The sequence below is a fragment of the Channa argus genome, chromosome 3 (genome assembly GCF_033026475.1).
Source record: "Channa argus isolate prfri chromosome 3, Channa argus male v1.0, whole genome shotgun sequence".
Lineage (NCBI taxonomy): Eukaryota > Metazoa > Chordata > Actinopteri > Anabantiformes > Channidae > Channa > Channa argus.
The window spans coordinates 11,889,527-11,909,772 of NC_090199.1; the positions used below are offsets into that span (position 1 = coordinate 11,889,527).

The 20,246-nt window shown below is 36.7% G+C and overlaps 1 protein-coding gene across 6 annotated transcripts in view; it reads right to left on the reverse strand.

Moving 5' to 3' along the window:
* Nucleotides 1-18,492, reverse strand: part of cntln (centlein, centrosomal protein) — an 80,170-nt gene extending 61,678 nt beyond the window's left edge. For 4 of the 6 annotated variants that reach the window (XM_067499028.1, XM_067499033.1, XM_067499031.1 and 1 more), the window contains exons 1-9: nt 18,175-18,468; nt 17,749-17,836; nt 14,111-14,199; nt 10,128-10,212; nt 7,022-7,156; nt 5,928-6,107; nt 3,776-3,909; nt 2,617-2,779; nt 1,886-2,110 (exon numbers count right to left, since the gene is read on the reverse strand). In XM_067499028.1, the coding sequence (XP_067355129.1) occupies nt 1,886-2,110; nt 2,617-2,779; nt 3,776-3,909; nt 5,928-6,107; nt 7,022-7,156; nt 10,128-10,212; nt 14,111-14,199; nt 17,749-17,829 (1,092 nt within the window). In that variant the 5' untranslated portion in view covers nt 17,830-17,836; nt 18,175-18,468. Of the gene's footprint in view, nt 1-1,885; nt 2,111-2,616; nt 2,780-3,775; nt 3,910-5,927; nt 6,108-7,021; nt 7,157-10,127; nt 10,213-14,110; nt 14,200-17,748; nt 17,837-18,174 lie in introns of all 6 variants that reach the window. The other 2 variants (XM_067499029.1, XM_067499030.1) reach the window with 2 other exon arrangements.
* Between the last annotated feature and the right edge of the window lie 1,754 nt (nt 18,493-20,246).

Sequence of the window (20,246 nt, forward strand, 5' to 3'; positions counted from 1 at the left end):
AAATATTATTTTCCAAATAATCAGCCATAGTGTTTTTTTTCCGCAACTGGATGTAGTATAAACTGAAGTGAAAGTCATTCTGTAGAACAAATTGAAAGATTTATAGTAATGACAAGTACAATGCACAAAAATGTTTCTAAAATTAGGTCATGTGGACCAAGAAGATATATAGCCTATACAAGTTACTATGACACCGTGGTCCAGTAAATAACACGTTATTAGAAGCTATTAAAGGACACTTAAACTGGGACTGCAGCATTAAATTTATACTACACCCTCCACTGCCTTGGGGTGGAAGTTCAAAAGTAGTGAGCTAAAGCCAAACCATTGCTGACTGACAGATGTAGAAACGTAACATTATTTTCCAGTCAATTACAGTACTTAAATCACCTCTTTCTGCATTTTATCATTCATGTCTGCTTTCTGACAGGAGTGTGTTAAAAGGACTTCCAGGTGCAGTACTTGGGTGGGAGGAGAGGAAGAATATATGGGTGCCAGAGACTGAGAATTCAAGATCAGATGCCTCACACGAACAACACTGTTACTAAAACAGGTACATAGGTCAAGGGTGAGCAAGAGAAATATCAAAGTGTGATTCTCAGTTAAAAGATCATCACCACAAGAAACACTGGGGCATGTCAGTTATTACTGTGCTTCCTAATATGCAAACATATTGTTGTTTCTGCACCTTAGAACAATTAGACACTAGCTCAAGATGAATGAGTGAAGTATCATAACACAGTGGTGTAACAGCTCGTGGTTGATCTGTGATTTGTACGGGTCATCTTAGGACTGGGCAATGTATCTAATTGTCATAAATTTAAATTTGTGGTTTTAAACAATGTGCGAATTTCCTAAACCGAAAATGTAAGATTATTACTTCAAATGCTATCAGTCAATGAGAGCACCAATAGGGTTTTGTGATAAGACTATATCATTTTATATTATGTTCTATCATTTATATTGTTGCAAAACAAATTACACTCTTTGGCAGTAAGAAGCAGTTTCCCCCACACAGAGCAGATGTTGCAGGATAGGGAAAAAAAGACAAAACACACACTGTGAAGACTGAGGGTGACAGTATGGCACTTTAAACCAATTCACTCCCCCCACCCCTCCCATTTTTTTTTTTTTACAAATTTTGCAAATATTCATAAGTCATGAATATAAATAAATTTATCAAGACAACAACACCAACTTCCCAATTTACATTGTTAGATTTATTTGCAAAACATTGATTCTCCTCACTCACTTGGAGGCTGTTTGACTTTAAAAAGATGATCGTCTGTAACTTTTGTCGGAACTTGACTGTCATTAAACACAACTAACTAACTCAGGACAAGAAAAGCAATATATGGTCATAACATACACTGTGTAATTAGACCATGGGTCCAATTAGAGTGGTTCAGAGAAATGGTTTCAAACTACTTTTGAATGGTGTTACTCAAGATCCACATTGCCTGAATAAAAATATTTAACTCAGCTGTGCCTGAATTACCAAACTGTCAAATGAATTGCAGAAAGTTTTATATTTTGCCAATGTTGTATCATGAATGAAATCCCAGAAATATACCAGCATTGTAGTTGGGAGTCACACTAATATTTTGTTTACAGCACATAAAAGCTGAGAGAGCAAAAAAATACATTAAAAAAGCTGTGACATTCTGATTGTCACACTGCGCTTTATCGCCTCCTGACAAATCATAATAGAGCAGTGTGCTCTATCCACACACAAGGCTCACTCACATAAGTGGGATTTTGTACTAGGGGGCTCAACAGATAATGTCTGGGTAATGTCTGGGCCTCCTGACACGAAACCTGCATTTTAAAAGTAGAAGGTCAAAGTGGAGAATATGGCCTTCTCCAGAATGAGAAAGGGACTTACCTTAAAGTTAGTTTGTCTACTGGATGAAGGGTCAATTGTCTGCTGAGGATGTAGCTGCTGCTGCAGTTGTACATTTCTCTGCTGCTGCTGTTGTAGCTGGGCCTGAAGTTGTAGGATGTGTTGGTGTTTCTCAGCCAGCTGGTTGCTGAGCTTCTGGTGACCCAGACGGAGGTTGGCCTCACTAGACACAAGGGCCTGGTAGCACTGACTTAACTCCTTGTACAACTGTCAACAAGAACAAATAGGACATATACATTGGAAAATAATCGGAGAGGGGGGAAGAGGCAAAGCAATAGGTCAAGTCAACAGGGATGAAATATTAAATGGAGGAAGAGGAGACAAAATCACTTATAAAATTAGGTGACACTGAAACAAATTTGAACAGATTTTGATTTTATGTTTTTTTGATTAGGAAAGACTTTTGCTAAAATAATCGACGTAAAGGGGAAAAGAAAAATGCAAAGAGACAAAAAAAGACAATGATACGATGTCATCATTATAAATGTTCATATTTTAATGTGTATGGCATGATGGCACCTGTGGGGGGAAGTAGTTGAGAACCTATTTGCAGTATTGGATACAGCAGAAAACTTCTTTTCTGGAACTACTAGTAAGATAATTGTAGGTTGCAGTCAGCTTGGAAACAAATCACCACGGTGGGTGAAGCATAAGTGGAGTGCCACAAAGTGGTTAAAATAATGATGAGCTTGAGGTTTGGCATGTGTGCGTACCCTCTGATAGGAGGTGGTGTCAGCGGTATGTGCCTCTTCTTGGTTCCTTAGGACTCTCTGTGTGTCTAGGTTGAGGCCTTCCAGTTGCTTGATCAGATGACTCTGCTCTGCTGCATGCTCTGTGCTCTGTCTGTACAGGGTCTGCATTTCTACAAGCTCACCACTAAACATACAAACATGCAAATTATAATTATTCAGACTGTATGTGAAAATAGTATATTTTAAAATGTAATTAAAGGTTATTAATACAAATACTGTTATTTTAAAATGCACACTTTCTTTGAAAACAGGAAGTTTAAGGTAGTCCGATAACATTTATTACCTATCAAATTTTTAAATCACATTTTTTAAAAATACCTGTAGAGGTAATTCAAATTATGCAAATCACATACAGTAACTATCACGTACTAAAAACAATGCACATCAAATTGTTGTATTATGACATAAACAGCAGAAAGGTTGTGAACAGATAAAAACATATTAGACGAAATACATGTATTTATTGTTAAAAATCTGTGTAAATTGTGACTCAAGGGGGTTTAGAAACATTTAAGCAACACTGTATTTGTTATCTCTCTGTTTTAACAACAATGTCTAAATTTCCCTCAATAAAACAATATCGGCAGCATCAAAGCTAGCTTTTGAAATTTGTTTTGTGTCTCATGGCATTTCACAAAGTCATCCTCCAACTCCTCCATCTTAATCACATAGCTAAAGCCTTAACAATGGTCTCTAACCCTGGTGTGACTGACATGTAAGAGTGTTTCTGGCATTAAAATAAAAAAGTAGTTAAAAAAGGTTGAGATTACCACTAAGGCTCCTACGGTTCTCACAGTTTTTATCATATCGACAAAAGCTTAGCCAAAGCCTGCCTTGTTTCCCTTTTCTCCCTCTTTTAAAGCACATCCACTATGCAGGGCTTATCAAGTGGCTTTAGATGAGCCATAGTAGAAGAAATCTGTGTCACCCCCCAAGCCTCATGTGCAGAGAGCAATATAGTAACTGCAGCACATAGTAAACCTTGTGAACTGAGATATATGCATGTACGAACACTGGCCAGATTCTTATTCCCTTCAACTAATGAGATTTCTACGACAAAAGTCACTTCCTGTAACAGAACAATCATTGATGTTTAATAAGAAATGTGAGCAAGACTCACTGAAGTTGACTGAGTTGTCCCTCTTTTTCTGCCACCTCCATCTCTTTGGAAGAAACCTGCAATGCAAGGCTGCTACTGTGGCTCTGTAAGCTAGACAACACCTGTTTGGCATTGTGTAACTCTTCCTCCAGCTCCTGGTAAAATAGATACAGTAGAGCAACAACAAATTTAAAACACTTTCACAAAAATGAAGGACCAATCTGGTATTGAAGGGGCTTTACATAAAAGACACATTCCACCCGAGAACAAAATCAAGTTACAGCAGTGATCCTTATTAGCACTTTTTTAAATATAAAATAAAATAAATATTATAAATGCATATGATTATTTGAGCTATTTGATTGTTTCAAGTTGGAGGATCCTTTTCATTATATGTTTGTGTTGATGGCCTTTTACTCAATCCACTGGAGATCAGTATCAATGGGTTTATATACTGTAAATTAGTAATTAAGAGAGGTTTTATTTGCAATAGTGATAAAGCATATCTGTTGGAAATTATGCATTCCCTAGCTGCCCCTTGCTGTCTACACCACACACATTTTAGCTGTGTTTTTCTCTGCTTCAATTCTGCATCCTGAAGCATATTTTTAGTCAAATCAATTGGGTTTAAAATTACATGTAACTACACTGAATGTGTTTTGGGCTGTAAGCACAGTTCAAAACACCTCTGCATTCACAACAGCATAGTGGCAGAACAGATAAGATGTAGACGGTGGCTGTTGCTGCTGTGATGCTTTGACTATGCAGCAGATGCAGACAAGGTGTTAGTGATAGCTTTTCCTTAATAGGATGAAAACCATTAGATGGGGGCAAAATGTGTAGGATCAAACTCACAAAGGTCCCCATCCCCAGACAGTTTAAATGTAATTAAAAGCTGTGTTGTGCAGGGCAAAATTGACCTTATCCACGATTAATTAGCCATTAGTACATTTAGAAAAAAAAAAAGGAAAAAATGCCCCCCAACACAGAGTAGATAAAACAGTATTCATGTCTTTGTCTATACACGCCAAGAATTGACCGAAAATTGTAACACCATATTAAGTTGAAACCAACAGAGAGAGGACAAAGTTACAGGACATCTCACGGTAAATTTGGTGGCCATTTATTTAAGTCACATGATACTGTCAATCGGTACTGTTAAGTGTGTAAATAGACAGTATGAACTTAATGAGCAAAATTACTGAATCTGTTTTGCCGTTAAGTCTATTTAACAGTTTTCCTTCTATCTATTCCACCACCTGTTTAGATTAGAAAATAGGTGTATCTTATCTATGCATGCAGTGGATTAAGTGTTATATTCCTTAGCAAAGATTTGTTATCTCAAACAAATTGGCATGATGCATTCACCACAAATTCTATTTTCATTTCAATCTTTAAAATCAATGTATGATACAAAAAATGAGGAACAGGTGTCTTATAATGTGATGGATGTGCATAGACGTGCCTAGACTAGGTGCTGGTCTCCACCATGTCCAGTGTAACTACTCTACAATCCTGACTTATTCAATGTCATTCTGTCTGATTCCATCTGACTAAAGTAGTCGTACAGTATGTTATGGGGAATAATGTGAGGTTCTGTAGCTTCTGTCCTGAAACTGGCAGACAAATTATTTCTGTAAAGAAATGGCAGCAGCAGATTTAAAGGTGAATGAAAACTCTTCACAGCTTTGAATTTGATTTGATTGAATATTCAAAAATTCAACAAGTGCTGTTACTATCTAATTACTGTGTTACTTAAGACACCAGTATTGATCCATAAGTACTGATCCATCATAATGATTAAAGCAATTAACTTATTTCATTGGGGGAGAATGAATGACAGGAAACACGCAAAAAACACAAAATGCACAGTCTCACACATAAATTATTTTTTTTGAAAATTTTGTGGCTTTAAGTCTTTAATTGTAGGGTTCAGGTCAGTAAAAAGACAGTAAGCCTCTCGCCTTTTAAATAATAATCTTTCCATCTTTTAAACAGGTTTAGTGCACATTGAAGAACATGCTACCGACACGGATTTGTAGTCATGTAATGAGGAAGACAGAGTATGATCAGAGAGTTCAAGGTGTGCAGAGAAAGGGGAAAGCAAGAGAATGGGGCCCGTCCTACACAACTTATTTTATGTCTCTAAATTGACTTGTCCCCATATTTATACCTTGACTCTGGCTTGGGCAGAATCCCTCTGGTCTCGTTGGCTGTTGGCACGCCTTTCTTTTTCCTCCAGGTCAGCTTGCAGAGCAGCGCAGCGGGATGTTAATCCCCTTTTCTCCTCCTCTAGAGCCTGCACCACCTGCAGCTCCTTCTCCACTTTCCCCCTACACTCCATTTTTATTTCCTGGATAAGAGAGGTGTGTATATAAGGAGGAGACTGAGAGGTCATGAGGGTCAAATAAACAATGGTGACGAAAGGAGAGAAATACAAAAAGAAGCGATTCCAACTGAGAAAATAAAAAAGACACAGAATGATACAAAAAGAGAAGAAGCCCCTGGGGTTGAGGCCAAATGAATATGTATTCAGTAGACTGGCTTTGCTGCAGGAGCACACTGCATGGGCCGCTGATTAGCCAAGGTCACCTGTGCTGTATGACTGGGCCTACACGGCCAGATGTTGGTTGGTGTTGGCCAAGCCGTGCTGCAAGAGCTTGCTCATGCAGGTACGGGGGCCAGTGTGTCGGCTTTAATGACAGGCTCCTAATGAGAATAGTGCTTGCTGCAAGACCCATTAGACTCAACCTAGGTCTCCTTTGATGCTGTCCCCCACGATTTCTCGCCATGAGACCTCACCAAGACTGTGTATGGACCATTCCTCTATCAATTAATCATAACCAGGTCCCATCTAAGCATAATTAGGGAGAAGCCACACCATCACATGCATACTTTTCACTTTCCCCCACTAAAGCAGTCATTAAGTATTTATCTGCAAGTTAACAACCTGCTTTCTCTCCCTCTGTCTCTCTCTCTCCCACACACACAGACATACACACTTCCTAGCTGTTAAGTACACTCTGTTGTCAGTAGCAAGAAAGAAAGCTAAAAGCAAGATAGGGGGAAACCTAGTGAGGGTGAAAAGCAAGAAAAGAAGACACGAAGACCAAGACATTGTATTTAAGGGGGTTTTGCAATGCTCTCTCCTAAATGATTCAAATGCCTGTGGCTATAGCCACAGGGGACTTGTCATGTACTGTGCCACACCGAAATGAGACTTTGACTCTGAAGCCCACAATGCCACTGAAAATTTGTTCCACCAACCTCAAATTCTTGGCCCTTATTGACCAGTTCTTCACGCAGAGCTGTCAGCTCCTTCTTCATTAACGCACTCTCCACATCCTCTGTCGTCCTCCCCTGCACCAAGCTGTTAATCTCCTGCTGTTGCCCTGTCACTTTCTGTGGCAGACAGTGAGGGGAAAAGAAAAAAAAGACACAGAGCACAACACAAATTAAATAAGACCCTAAAAAAAAAGAGACACTCAAATCAAAAGTTTGAACTATTTTTTTGACCAGGGTTTAAATAACACGACCAACAAATTTTATACGAAAACCTGATTGCTCAAAAATATATACAGCCAACATTAAAGCTACAAAATGTACATTTTTTTGTAGAAATATATTTGTTAAAACATATATTAATGTGGAGAGGAGCTGTTGATACTTCCGTGATGTCAGAATTACAGAACAGCACTAGTAGCACAGCACTTCTACAAGTTAGGACAGATTAGCCCTTATAACCAATAATAGAATTTCCAACATTTCTGCTTAATTTTTGTAGCATTCTTATTTCAATTTAACAAGTACTTGTATCTGAAGGGCCATGCAGATCATGGTGGAACCTATGAGACAGTAGAAGACTATAGCAGAACAAAGAGGAAAGGCTGGACAAAGCAGACTGGATTAATTTTGAGTGTCATGCTACCACTATCTAGCTTGGATACTGTAGCTTTAAACGGTGAGCTGGTAAATATAATAATATAAAAAACTATCATTTGCGGTTTAACTTTTGCAGAATATGCTCTTGATTATCTGACCAATCATTGGATCTATAATCTGAAGAAAATTTAAAATTCCAATGAATATTTTAGTCTAAGGTCTTGTTTGTCTAACCTACAGTCCAAAACTTATACCATTGTTTAAAAACACATGTTTAAATGATTATCAGAAGAGTCATCTGTTCCAAACCGAGAATAACCACACAAATTAAAGTAAATATAACAATCTGAAACTAATTCTAGAGCAAATCACATAACGTCACAAAGCTCCAATGAAGATCAATTTCATGATTCTCAAGGTTCTACAGACCAGATGACAGCAAAAAGGGTGACCACCTACTTCTGATCCACTTATATGTTCACTTTATGTGTTTTGGCAGCCTGGCCTTAGTAGTGGAGAGCTACCCTGTTAACACTACGTCAAATGGGGTTTGGCATTGGTTGGTAATCCATAGCCTACACCCTCCCTTCAAATAACACTGTGCTCTGGGATAGAATTAATTGCCATGTTGAGGGAAATCACTCAGATATATCTAGATAGTGGATTTAGCGTTCCTCGCTACTTATTTCACTGTGGTAGAAACACAGGGGCTTTAATAGAGATTTATACTAGAGAGCAGAAAATAAATTCAAATATTGATAATGAGGTAGGCAAAAACCATTTGAAACCCAGTAGTGCTCAATTGGTACAAGAGAAAAAAAAGGATGGTTCCGCTAAGTTAAGAGGTCTAGGACAAAAAGATAAGCAATGAAAAGTCCCAATGCAGTTTAAAAAAAAAAATAAAAAATGGTTAAATATGTTACAATAATGGAAAGGAGAATATAGAATAAGAGGTGTTAAAAAAAACAAAGTTCACTAAAGTCAGAGAGCAAAGTCATTAAGGACTGCAAGATCCTGTGTGGACTCAGTGGACCATCACGTCCTCAAAAAAATAATAATAATAATAAAAAGAGGAAAACCAATTAATTATGGTTTGGATATGTATGGAACAAGATTCTGAATCAGCTGATCAATGTCAGAGGGTCGGATGACACAGTGCCTTCAATTAACGTTTTAAATATTTTAAATAGGTACACTGAGAGTTACACTAAAAGACAAAAGGATGCAAGTATAAAACTATTTTCATCAAAGAAAATTCATTATGCATAAGAAAAACTTGTCAAAAATAATGTAAATAGTTTACACTGAAAAACTAAATTCATAAGGATTAGAATAAATAAATGAATGATAATTAACATTGTTTTGCTTTGTTGTCCTATTGTCTAGGAAGAATTAATTTTGAATCTTAATATATTGAAATATTCACTTCACCATAAGGTGAGGTAAGATTTATACCCATAGGTAGATTTGTTTTGCAATAACAGGAGAAGGCACCACAATACAAACACAAAAGAGATACAAAGGGGCAGGTTGACAGGTAGAAAACTAAATGTACAAAAGCTTCTCTCAAGAGTTGCTTAAAAGAGCAATAACATCAGGAACAGAAAGGGTTCCTGTAGCGTTTGGTGTTAAGGCTTGAAATTTTACGTTTTCAACCACATGAAAGGTGTTGATTGATTGATATCATAGATCAAATCCTATTCGGTGCAAACTCGCGGCATGCTTCTCTCATATGGAAGACCAGCACAGTCCTAATAAAATGTTACACCAATGAAGGCTGAATGGTTTGTTTTCCAGCTGACAGTTTTGGGAACTAATCCATCAGTCCTGACTTGAGCTTACTAAAGCAGAATAATCCTGATACCTCTATCCAGAGTCCCTACTTTATGCGATTGTCTCATTATATTAAAATATAAGGAGGACAGTGTGTAGTCAGCCAGCATAGTTTACATACTGTATCTTATGCTATGAGCTATTGCTATGACAACTGTATTTATATCAGTGTTAGGATGTCTGAGGAGGGTAATGTAAAAAAGAAACACTAGAAAGCTGATGACTCCATTAGAGCCAGTCTCATTAGTAACAAACACGATTCTGGTTGAGGGACGCTAATGAAGGAGACTGACAGATGCTTCAGTGAAAGGATGATAATTTGGAGTAAATTACACTAGTGATGTCATTATCGTTAGCCATCATACCATACCTAGAAATATTACTCAAGAGGCAATGTTATACAAAAAAAAAAATCAAGTAAGACAGAAAGAAATGGTGTTCTCGAGTTAAAAATGAACATAGATTCTGTTAGGTATCAACTAATAGTTATGAAGTTAATAATAAACACTTGCAATTAGGTTTCTATTGCTCCATTAGAACTGATTATTGACCACAACATTTATAAATGGTATGTAAAAACGGTTAGTCAAACAGAAAGTCATGTGCAGTGGATTTATGTGGTCTTTAGAGACAAAAAATGTACTTTACAGTACTTTACCTGTTCCAGCTCCTGTATTTTGTAGTCCTTGGACTTGAGGATCTCTAACACTTTCCTGTCCTTAATCTCAGCTTTGTGCTTCTCCCTAGATTTAAGAGAAAAGAAAACGCACAGAACAATAAAGAGAATGCACATGCACATCTGAACAGATCAACATCTACCATGCCTATTAAGAGGTCCCTGTTTCCTTTTATTAGTGGGAGAGCTGTAAGCACAGCTCTCATTAGTGGGAGAGCTGTAAGCACAGCTCTCCCACTAATGAGATCCTTTTCTTTATTATTATTATTATTTCGCCGTTTTTCGGTCACTATCTCCTCCTAGACGGTTTGTCGTAGAAACTTCGTTCCACTTCCTAAACGTAGGTCTCTTTTAGGAGATCTATGCTATTACTTTTCTCATTAATAACTTTTATACTTTTTATTATATTTCACTTTTTATGAACTTTTTTTCCCATAGAAAATGAATGGAAGGCACTTAAAATTTCCCTTCAACTTGCCACTTTTCATCTGCCTCTTGTGTCGTCATACTTTGGAGTAGAAACTTCATTTAAACTTTATACGGGTCTAGTCCCTTTCAACTTTTTCTGGGTGGATCAGCTTCTTTCTATCTTTTATACTTTTTGAATAATCGCAGTTTTAGTTTTAGGCAACTTTTGGAGCTTTTTCAACTTTTCCATTAGTGTGTATTGCGGAATGTTGGAGCAGCTAGAGTGGGTGACATCACACGCACTCTAACTTTTCAGCTTCCACTTTTAGCAACTTTTTTCCTTCTTTTCCTTCTTTCCTTCAGTCAACTTTAATCTTACATAAACAAACTATACATCAGAATGTAGGTATTTTTGTCTTCTTTCAGTAAATGTAACTCTCATAGTGACAGGACTGACGGTTCTTTCTCCAAGTGTCCAGAAGCAGAGAGAGTGCCGTCAAAACTCCCATTGGAGCCCATTATAACAGAGGTTCTTAAATTCTAATCAAATCACAAACGGGGGGCTGTTTTAAAATCGCCACCACGCCTTCATTTTATGGAGTATCTTCAAATAAAGTACATCAGTGTGTTCATTGAAGCCTTTTGTCACTCACAGTTTTTGAATTGTTTCGATAGGACTAATACTTTTTCATATTTTGAGCATTTTGCGAGGCATAGTCTCAGCACTTTTCCAGCCTGCCTTTGCATTTGGCTCACATGACTCAGCAGGCGGGCAGCGGGCAGCAGTCATTGTCATGGTAACGGACACAGCTGCATGACGTCATGTAATCAGCCTCAGAGCTGTGTCCACACACTTTACCTGAGTTTTTCTCCCTCAACAGACACAGTGGAGACACACACAGACACACACCCTCACAGACAGGAAATACCCTTTCAAAATAAAAGCCTTTCATAATACTTTATCCACTTTTTAGCATTTAAATGCTAAAATGACTTTGTGGTGAAGTTTCCCTACACACACACCCTCACAGATAGGAAAAACACTTTCAAAATAAAAGCCTTTCATAATATTTTATCCACTTTTTAGCATTTAAATGCTAAAATGACTTTGTGGTGAAGTTTCCCTACACACACACCCTCACAGACAGGAAACACACTTTCAAAATAAAAGCCTTTTATCATTCTTATTTTAATTATTTAGCATTTAAATGCTAAAATGAGTTTGATTTGAAGTCTCCCTACAGTGGACACACAAACTACCACACAGACACAGACAGGAAACACACTTTCAAATTAAAAGCTCTTTTCAACTTTTTTTTTTCAACAGTTTTTCAGCATTAAAATGGTTCCTTCATTTCTAAGTAGTTACTTCTAGCTTTTTTCTTTACACTTTAATAGCAACTTTTTTACTTTGCTTCTTTTTTTGTTTCTTTTAACTTTGGGAATATTAACCTTTTCCTTTGTTTCTTACTACTTCTTTCCACTTTTGTTAATCAAGTTGTTGCTTTTTCACTTCTTCCTTTACACTTTTAATAGCAACTTTTTTACTTTGCTTCTTTCTTTGTTTCTTTTAACTTTGGGAATATTAACCTTTTCCTTTGTTTCTTACTACTTCTTTCCACTTTTGTTAATCAAGTTGTTGCTTTTTCACTTCTTACTTTTTTCTTTACACTTTCAATAGCAACTTTTTACTTTGCTTCTTTTTCTGTTTCTTTACACTTTAAATATCACCTTTTTAGCTATTTACTTCCATTGTTACTTTCTACTTTTTTTCTTTTCTTAATTCAACTTTTCTTGGTATTTTGGATTTTTTCTTTTATTGTCATCTTCTTTCTTTCTCTTTTTGTTTGTATTTATCTCTCTTCAGCGTTTGCGGCTTTGAACGTGCAAACGCCTCTGCTCTCAGCAGCTTCTGAGCGGTCGGCCTCTACCGGGCGACTTAACAGCTCTCCCACGTAATTTCCTTGGAAATTGCCTTTTCTAGTTACATTTACAAATCTTAAAAGAGTTGATATACAGCAGCAATACACAGTACACATAAAGACATGCAAAAATAGCAGAAATTATACAGATTCTTAGTGAGTGACTATGTTTTGTCAGATGTCACACATTACACACACTGAAATTGCACTTCAGTGTGTGTAATGTGGCTAAACGTAGCCTAATATTCACATTTAGCTGGTACAAATTTTTATCATCATAATAAACAAAAATGGTCAAGGAGTGTATTTTAAAAAAGTCATCGTAAAATAATGAAAATAACATTAGTGCCAAAGTTTACATCTCCCCCAATAAATAATTAAAATTACTACAGTGCTGCATTACCAAGCTATGAACTTTTCTCTCAAGAGGAAAAAAAAATCAGTTGGGGACCTCTTTGTTTCAACTGCTTTAGCCCCACCCTCCCCCTTTTCCTCCACTATTCACTTGCTCACATCTCCTATCTTTGAGGCCCTTTCTCCCGTGTCTTTGCCTTTTCTGATCAACCCATTCCCCAACAGACACTAAAATAAGTATCTGGTGCCCTGGGAGCAGCTGGAACACAGACTAGCAAGGCTACATCTCTACGTATGTTGGGATGTGTTCACCGTGTCCTGAGCAACCAACCAATCACTCTACAAGATCTATGCAGGAAGAGGAAGGGAGGGTGAAGTGCTGTTCCCAATGGGCACCAGTGCTTCACTGGAGTCGACACAGTTAGTATGTCAATATCCTTCTGCACATCAGGTGATACAATACACATACATTCTCTGGGTGCGTGTTCCCCCACCAGTCTCTGTGGACAAACATGCTTTGATAGGTTTCCTAAGGGGCCATAAAGGAACTGAAGAGGGTGTGGACTGTAGAGAAGGCATGAAAGGTACAGGTAAAGAGCAACTGTCGATATGCTCTTGCCCTGTGTTTTACCCCTTTTAAAAGCCTAGTAACAGCTCAGACACCTAAAAAAGTATGCGATATGCACCCACAATAGACAAAATATTATTTTAATGTAACCTAAAAAGGAAAAAGTCACTAAGAACTAAAGAGCTGAGAAAAGTTTTTGATTAATTTCAAGTGGAAAACATCCTCTGTTTAAACTGCAGGGATACCTGCAAACATGATTTAAAGTCTTTTTTCCCCTGATAAGAATAAGTACATTTCCTTTAGCCAACAGTGTGTCATCGTGGAAAAAGCACAACTTCTGTCTTTTCTGAAAGTTCCCATGCCACTGTTTTTCCTATAGCTTAGCCGCATTGCAAAAGAGGTCATATTCAATCTCACAATTTATCCCATAAAGACAAGTATTTGGCAGAAATGTTTCAACTGTCCAGAATGGGAACGGCATAGGAAGGGTGTTTTCATTAAAAGGGTTTCCATGGTTGAAGTGCTAGAGCGCGGATAAGAAGGCTTAAATCAGCATCTTCACTAGATTCTGTCGTAACCCCAGTAGAATGGCCAAGCTGCCTCATACACCCCTTGAACAACTTTCACACACATATCTCTTCAGTCTTGTGAGATAAAGGAATTTTCAGATGTTGAGCTTCTCAGGTAACACTTTAAAAGATGAATATACTCACCGCTCAACCACCAAACTAACAGCCTGGGTCAAGTCTGGATTTGCTACTTGCAGGCGTTTCCATAGGGACCACACAAACTCCTTGTCTGCCTGTAAAAATAATGGCTTCAGTAAATCAACAGTTATTTTTAATTTAGATAAACAGTTTTTGACAAATTTGTGTTGAGATGCAGTGATGCCTATAAGGAAAGTCTCAGCATTTCTAAGTGAAAAACAAAAAATCTAATATGATGCTCAATGACATTACCATATGACAGATGGGTTAGTTAATCAATAATTTATATATCTTGTACAAAATAGTTTTTGATCTGGCCTGCCCTTTCTAATTATGAGACTCTCTAAACAGGACTCTCCAATGCTGAGATGTGACCTTCGACTCAAGGGGAGCAGACACTGACACTTGTCATTATGCACTATTTATGACTGGGGAGAGCTGGGATTTCAATCAAAACATAGCAGTCAAGCTTGCATTTTTTTTATTAATCAATGTTTTCCACTAAAGCTGCAAAGTAACTAGCCCCAAAGAAACTCAAAACTGATGACAGAGAGAGTCATTTTCAAGCAAAAAACCCCAGCCAGCCCCTGACACATTTCCAATTCAAATTGTCTCACTGGTTTTTCAAACATTTTTAAACTACATTACATTTAATGAGGGACATCTAAAAACTACATTTTCTGACATTAAAAGACAGAATTATACCAAATCGACTTAATATAAAATTATCTGATAAATTATGCTCACATCATCATAAGATAAAAGTCATCCCTCCCACTGGAATCTACTGGTCTCCAATTAGTACATGAATTTTAACCCCCTTTTCAAAAGTGTCTAATCAATTATTTACTAAAATGGCAGAAGCAGACCTTGATAAGACCATGAGCCTAACATATAAAGTGGAAGGTCTGTAGATCTTGGTCTCTAAATGCATATGCATGTAAGTGTGCATATACAGAGTGGAGGGGGATAGAGATCTCACCAAATCAACACTGCAATGGTGCTAACGATGAAATTAAGCAGCATGGTTGACATGAAATAGGTGGTCGCCCTCTGCCTGGCCTTTGGCTGCCATTAGCTGATCCACAGACAAGTGTTCAGTCAGCACCCTCATCAAGCGCTCTCCTCTGTCTATATATACTTAAAGATCCAATGAATGTGTGTTTGATGATCAGTGAATTATTCATTTTGAATCGAGACACTGAAATAATATGGGCTAAAGATACCAAAGAAAGCCACTGGAATTCAGCCACATATTAATAAAATTATCATGGTCCAGTAGGAACATTTGCTGGCCGACAGCTGAGACTCTTTGTAGTTAATGGCTGCCCTGAAGTACATCTTGCCAGGGACTTAAGACATCAATGGTATTCAAATCCCACTATTTAAATGGTACACTGCACAACTAAAGGTCCCTATTAGATCGACGGAATCACTGATTTTCTACGTTAGACAAGACCACCAAGGCAGTATTTATGTCAGTGTAAGGTGTGATGTGAACAAGGTATAACTAATAAACTTGTAGTATTAGAACAAGTGCAATACAATTGAAAGAAACATTTTAACATGTTTTTTTTTCACATGGGCATTACAGTGGAAAGGTGCTCTTATTTGCAAATTAGAATTGGCAGCCTGTTGGGTCAATGGATTGGACATCAAGCTGGGATGCAGAAGTCTCCCAGTTCAAATCCCAGCCAACGCACCAGGTGTGTCGTTGAGTGAGACACACAGCGCTACTTCCCTGGGCACCACCTGTGGCTGCCTACTGCTCCCCCCGAGGGATTGGTTAATGTAGATGTATATGTACTCAATGATGACAATAAAAACTGCTTCTTCTTAGAATGTGAGCAGGCCACCCTAGTGATTTACATAGCACAGTTAAACATATTCACCCCATAGGGAATTTCATAGCCTCTAGGACTATTTTAGAAAGTTAAAGCTCTAATTTGATTTAGAGGTTTTGAGTATTTCGCTAGGCAAAACCCAACAATTATAGATAATGTATAAATATACAGGCTCGATTATATTGTGAATCACGTTATAAGATATTGGTAATAACATAAAGTGAGCTAAAGTGTTTCTTTCACAATTTGATTTTATGATACATTTTGGTATCATTTTGTTGTACTAATTATTAGTGAATAAGGAATTTAACTACACTGACTGATACATTGATCTGCACAACAAATGGCTTATAATGGATTCAGAAAATTATGGAAGGAAGCTGTCAAAGCTCTTTTTCTGAGTAAGTTTAGAAGGTTGTCTTTAAAAGTCAATTAAAACTTTACACACATGATAAATAAAGTAACAGGCACACATACTGTTTTAGCTAAACTCCACCACAAGAAAATGATTCTGCCCTATAATTTAGGTGTTATCTATATCCTAATAAAAACTCAAATGTAACACAACATCTGCTGAACCCCACAGCTGTCTACCTACCTGTATAGCAAGGTAGTGTTGATATGCAAAATGAGAAAGCTGGGTTCAGTTCACTTATGTTATTAGGCACCACCTGGTGGTGAGTATGTAAGAACAATCCCTCTCAGTCATAGACTATGTGAAGGTGAAAGACTCTCAGATTTGCTCATGAGCACTGTCTGTGAGTGTTAGTAGTAATTTCAATCAATAAAAGATTAATTAAATCAAATTTGTTATGGAAACATATTTGCTACACACTACTTGCTGTCATTGTTGAACAATATGATCTGGAATGTTAATGGTTTATTTTTATTTAAAATGTATTTACTACAATTTAATAAAACTTACATTTTTAAAAAGCTCAGGTTTAAATCATTACTAACTATTAAATCCCTCACAAGTATATGCCTTTACACTTTACATTAGTAGAACTACAGCTGGCTTAATTGTATGCATTTATATTTAAATACATTATACATGAAGACACATTGTTTTAAGGGATTAGCAGATCTGAAAATTTTTTGCAACTGAATAGGTAAAATTTATCAGGTCTAAAAAATTACCTGATATATTAGGAGGAAAAACATGATAAATAGTAAAAAATTGAAAAAAAACTTTATATACAGCGTGTGGTGCAGAGAAAGAAGTGGTGGCAACTGGAATATGGAATATGAATATGTAGTCAGACAAAACAAGCCACATCTGTTCGACTGAACATGTTCAACTGCACATGAAACTAACGGAAATATCTTTATTTTATCAAAGAATAAAACCATCCAGTTTCCACCAGTTTCAGCAGTTCCTCAGATACATACGATGATTAAAGGCATTAAAATCATCATGAGAACAATAATTACCCTAACTGCTGTAATAATGAACAGTCAGTGATATAATCCTATTAATTAAAGTTCTTTGGAATTTTAACTGGTGTCAAAAGCTGATCAAGCTGATGCCAACATGACAAAACATTTGCTAAAGTAATTTTACATAAGCTGACTTGAAAAGGGACATGCAAATATTCTCATAATCAAATACACATTTTTGAATTAAACTTGTCAAGGTTAATGTAGCTGATGTATTGTTTTATGAACATGTTAGGGATTTCTCACCATAATAAAAATAAACCTAGTTGAAGGCACTTCCACCATATATTCTTCGGATTGCAGAGAACACAGTGCAGTGGCATTTGCACATCAATGCCACGTATACACACGTATACATACCTGACATTGCATTAACTCATCTGACAAACTCTTCACTTGTTCCTCCAAAAGCAGAATCCGAGTGTCGTATTTGGAGGACATTTTGGGACTGAAAAGTAAAGAGGTAACAACTGGGGTCAGAATTGGAGCATCTAACCTAATTAAATTAGATTTAGAAACCCGTTTAGACTTGTAGCAGTGCATACACATATTACGCGTTATCGACATCTAACGTTAAACCCGATCATTTTTATTAACAATGACAGCAAAGTGAAAGAGACTTCACTTTGCATTAACGAGATGCTTTTGATCAATATCGACAGGTGGTTTGCAACTTATTTCATTCATCTTAAGCTAACGAGGTTACTGTAACGTTAGCACATTTGCACGATGACACAAGCAATATTTAACGCAAACGAGGGTAGATGATCTCTTAGTTTACGTTACCTGTCTCGATAAACTGATAAGCTGGCAGCTATCGCCACTTCACTGTGCGACGTTAACACAAGATAGTGCTTTGGAGCTAACTTAGCTAAGGCTAGCGTTAGCCAGAAACTTTCATTTTTCCCGTTGCTTGTTCAACGTTACTGTTATCAGCTAATCACGAAATAACGTTGCCGCACTGGCAGCCTGTTCTATAAAGTATTTTGAAGTATTTTTTACATAGCAAAAACAAATGACTACACCACACCGTTGTCAATAACTACCGAAATGCTTTTCTTTTTTCAAACAATCCCGCTGTTTCCGTTTACGTCCCTCGGCGTCTGCCTATTCACGTCATTTCACGACAGTTTGCACCCATGTACGGTATTGTGATCCGAATGGGACTGTTTGGCTTTCAAAGATGCTTCCAGTGTGAGTTATAAATGTTCGTTTTCAGTGTTTAAAACTCGTAAAAATAAAATTTATACTCACAACCGAGGAAATTGCCAAGTCAACTGTCAAGTGAAATGTTGAAGAATGAAGGGGAAATATTAGTCCACACAGAAGAGGTGGAAATCTTTCAGTCAAGATTTAAAAAAAACAAGTGGTAACATAGTGTTTGCAAAAACCAACAAAACATGTAATAAAAACATTTGCTATGCCAAACTTTTCTTTTGTATAGCCTACAATGTAACTATGCAACTGGCATTAAGAAAAAGAAGGGAAACAACATGTCCACAACCTAATTTTTCCTTTATAGTTTCTTCCCTCTTTCAAACCTCTCTGCATATTTGTTTGACCAGACACTGCTCCTGTAATATATTTCTAAGGAACCCCACCAGTACCCACACCGTAAACTATTATTGGCTGGCAACCTTCTGCCCCAGTTGTGACTTCTTGAATCAGCTCATTTCTCCCATTGGAGATCTCATGATCCCATGAGAAGCACATTTTAGCTGACTATAAACTAACATCAAGACCAACTGTGAGCAGCAACTACATGTCCAAAACGGGTCAAATCCATTCTTAATTATAAATAATTCTATATGAAAGAATCCTAATCATTTAATACTTGTTGGATATAGACAGAGTTCATTGACATTTTCTACCTACCTAATCAACTTTAGTTGGGATTATCTTGTAAATACCAGAATAAAATTCCTTTTTACTTTTTTACCATCACTTTAATTTTCTCATTTCTATTCCAGAGAGCATTTGGTGCATCTCAGGTAAACTGTATAACATTTCCAATGGTCATACAAGCAGTTTCACAACCTGTAAATCACCTAAGCTAATGTGTACATTTGGACACTGATATGATACACTTACAATAACAGAACAGCCATTTTTTTAAAAATCTATTTATGTAAATAAATCAAATTCTTTGAAGTGTTAAATAGATTTTTTTTTTAATATGAAAAAGAAAAAAAGGAATCTGCATTGTATTATAGCTTTGGATTATATCAATAATTGTAATTGAATATATAACAATCTATTCTAGTAAAATCAAACATCCAGGCTTCTCCAAAGATAATTTGAGGGATCCTACATTATCACCACATATTAAAATGCAAATCAATAAAAAGAACATAACAAGTTAACTCATTAAGTTAGTAATGGGATTTTTTTTAATTTTTCAACTTTTCAAAATAACAATTATCTAAACTACAATTAAATCTTCAACAATATCCAATATCCCATGGTTTGTCAAAAGCAATTAATAATACAATTTTTATTAAAATAATGAATAGATGCCATTTTTATGCTTTTAACCCTTTAAAGCACCCTTAAGAGATTTGCAAGTGCATGGTAACAAGCAGACACTGGAGGAGAGGGAACAACTATAACTACGACATCCTGTCAAAGTGTATTTCTATTATCTTTTGATGGTTTTATTCAATTAAATTGTTGTTAATACATCCCAACACACAGATTTGAGCACAGAATAATGTCCAAATCAAATTTGCATGTTAAACTTTCATTTTATTAAAAAAAGCCCTTAGCAGCAATAACTGCCTACCGAGTCTGTGGCATTCTACTTATTAGTTTTTGAAGATATTCAGGTGTGATTTCCTCCCAGGCAGAACTTCCCAAAA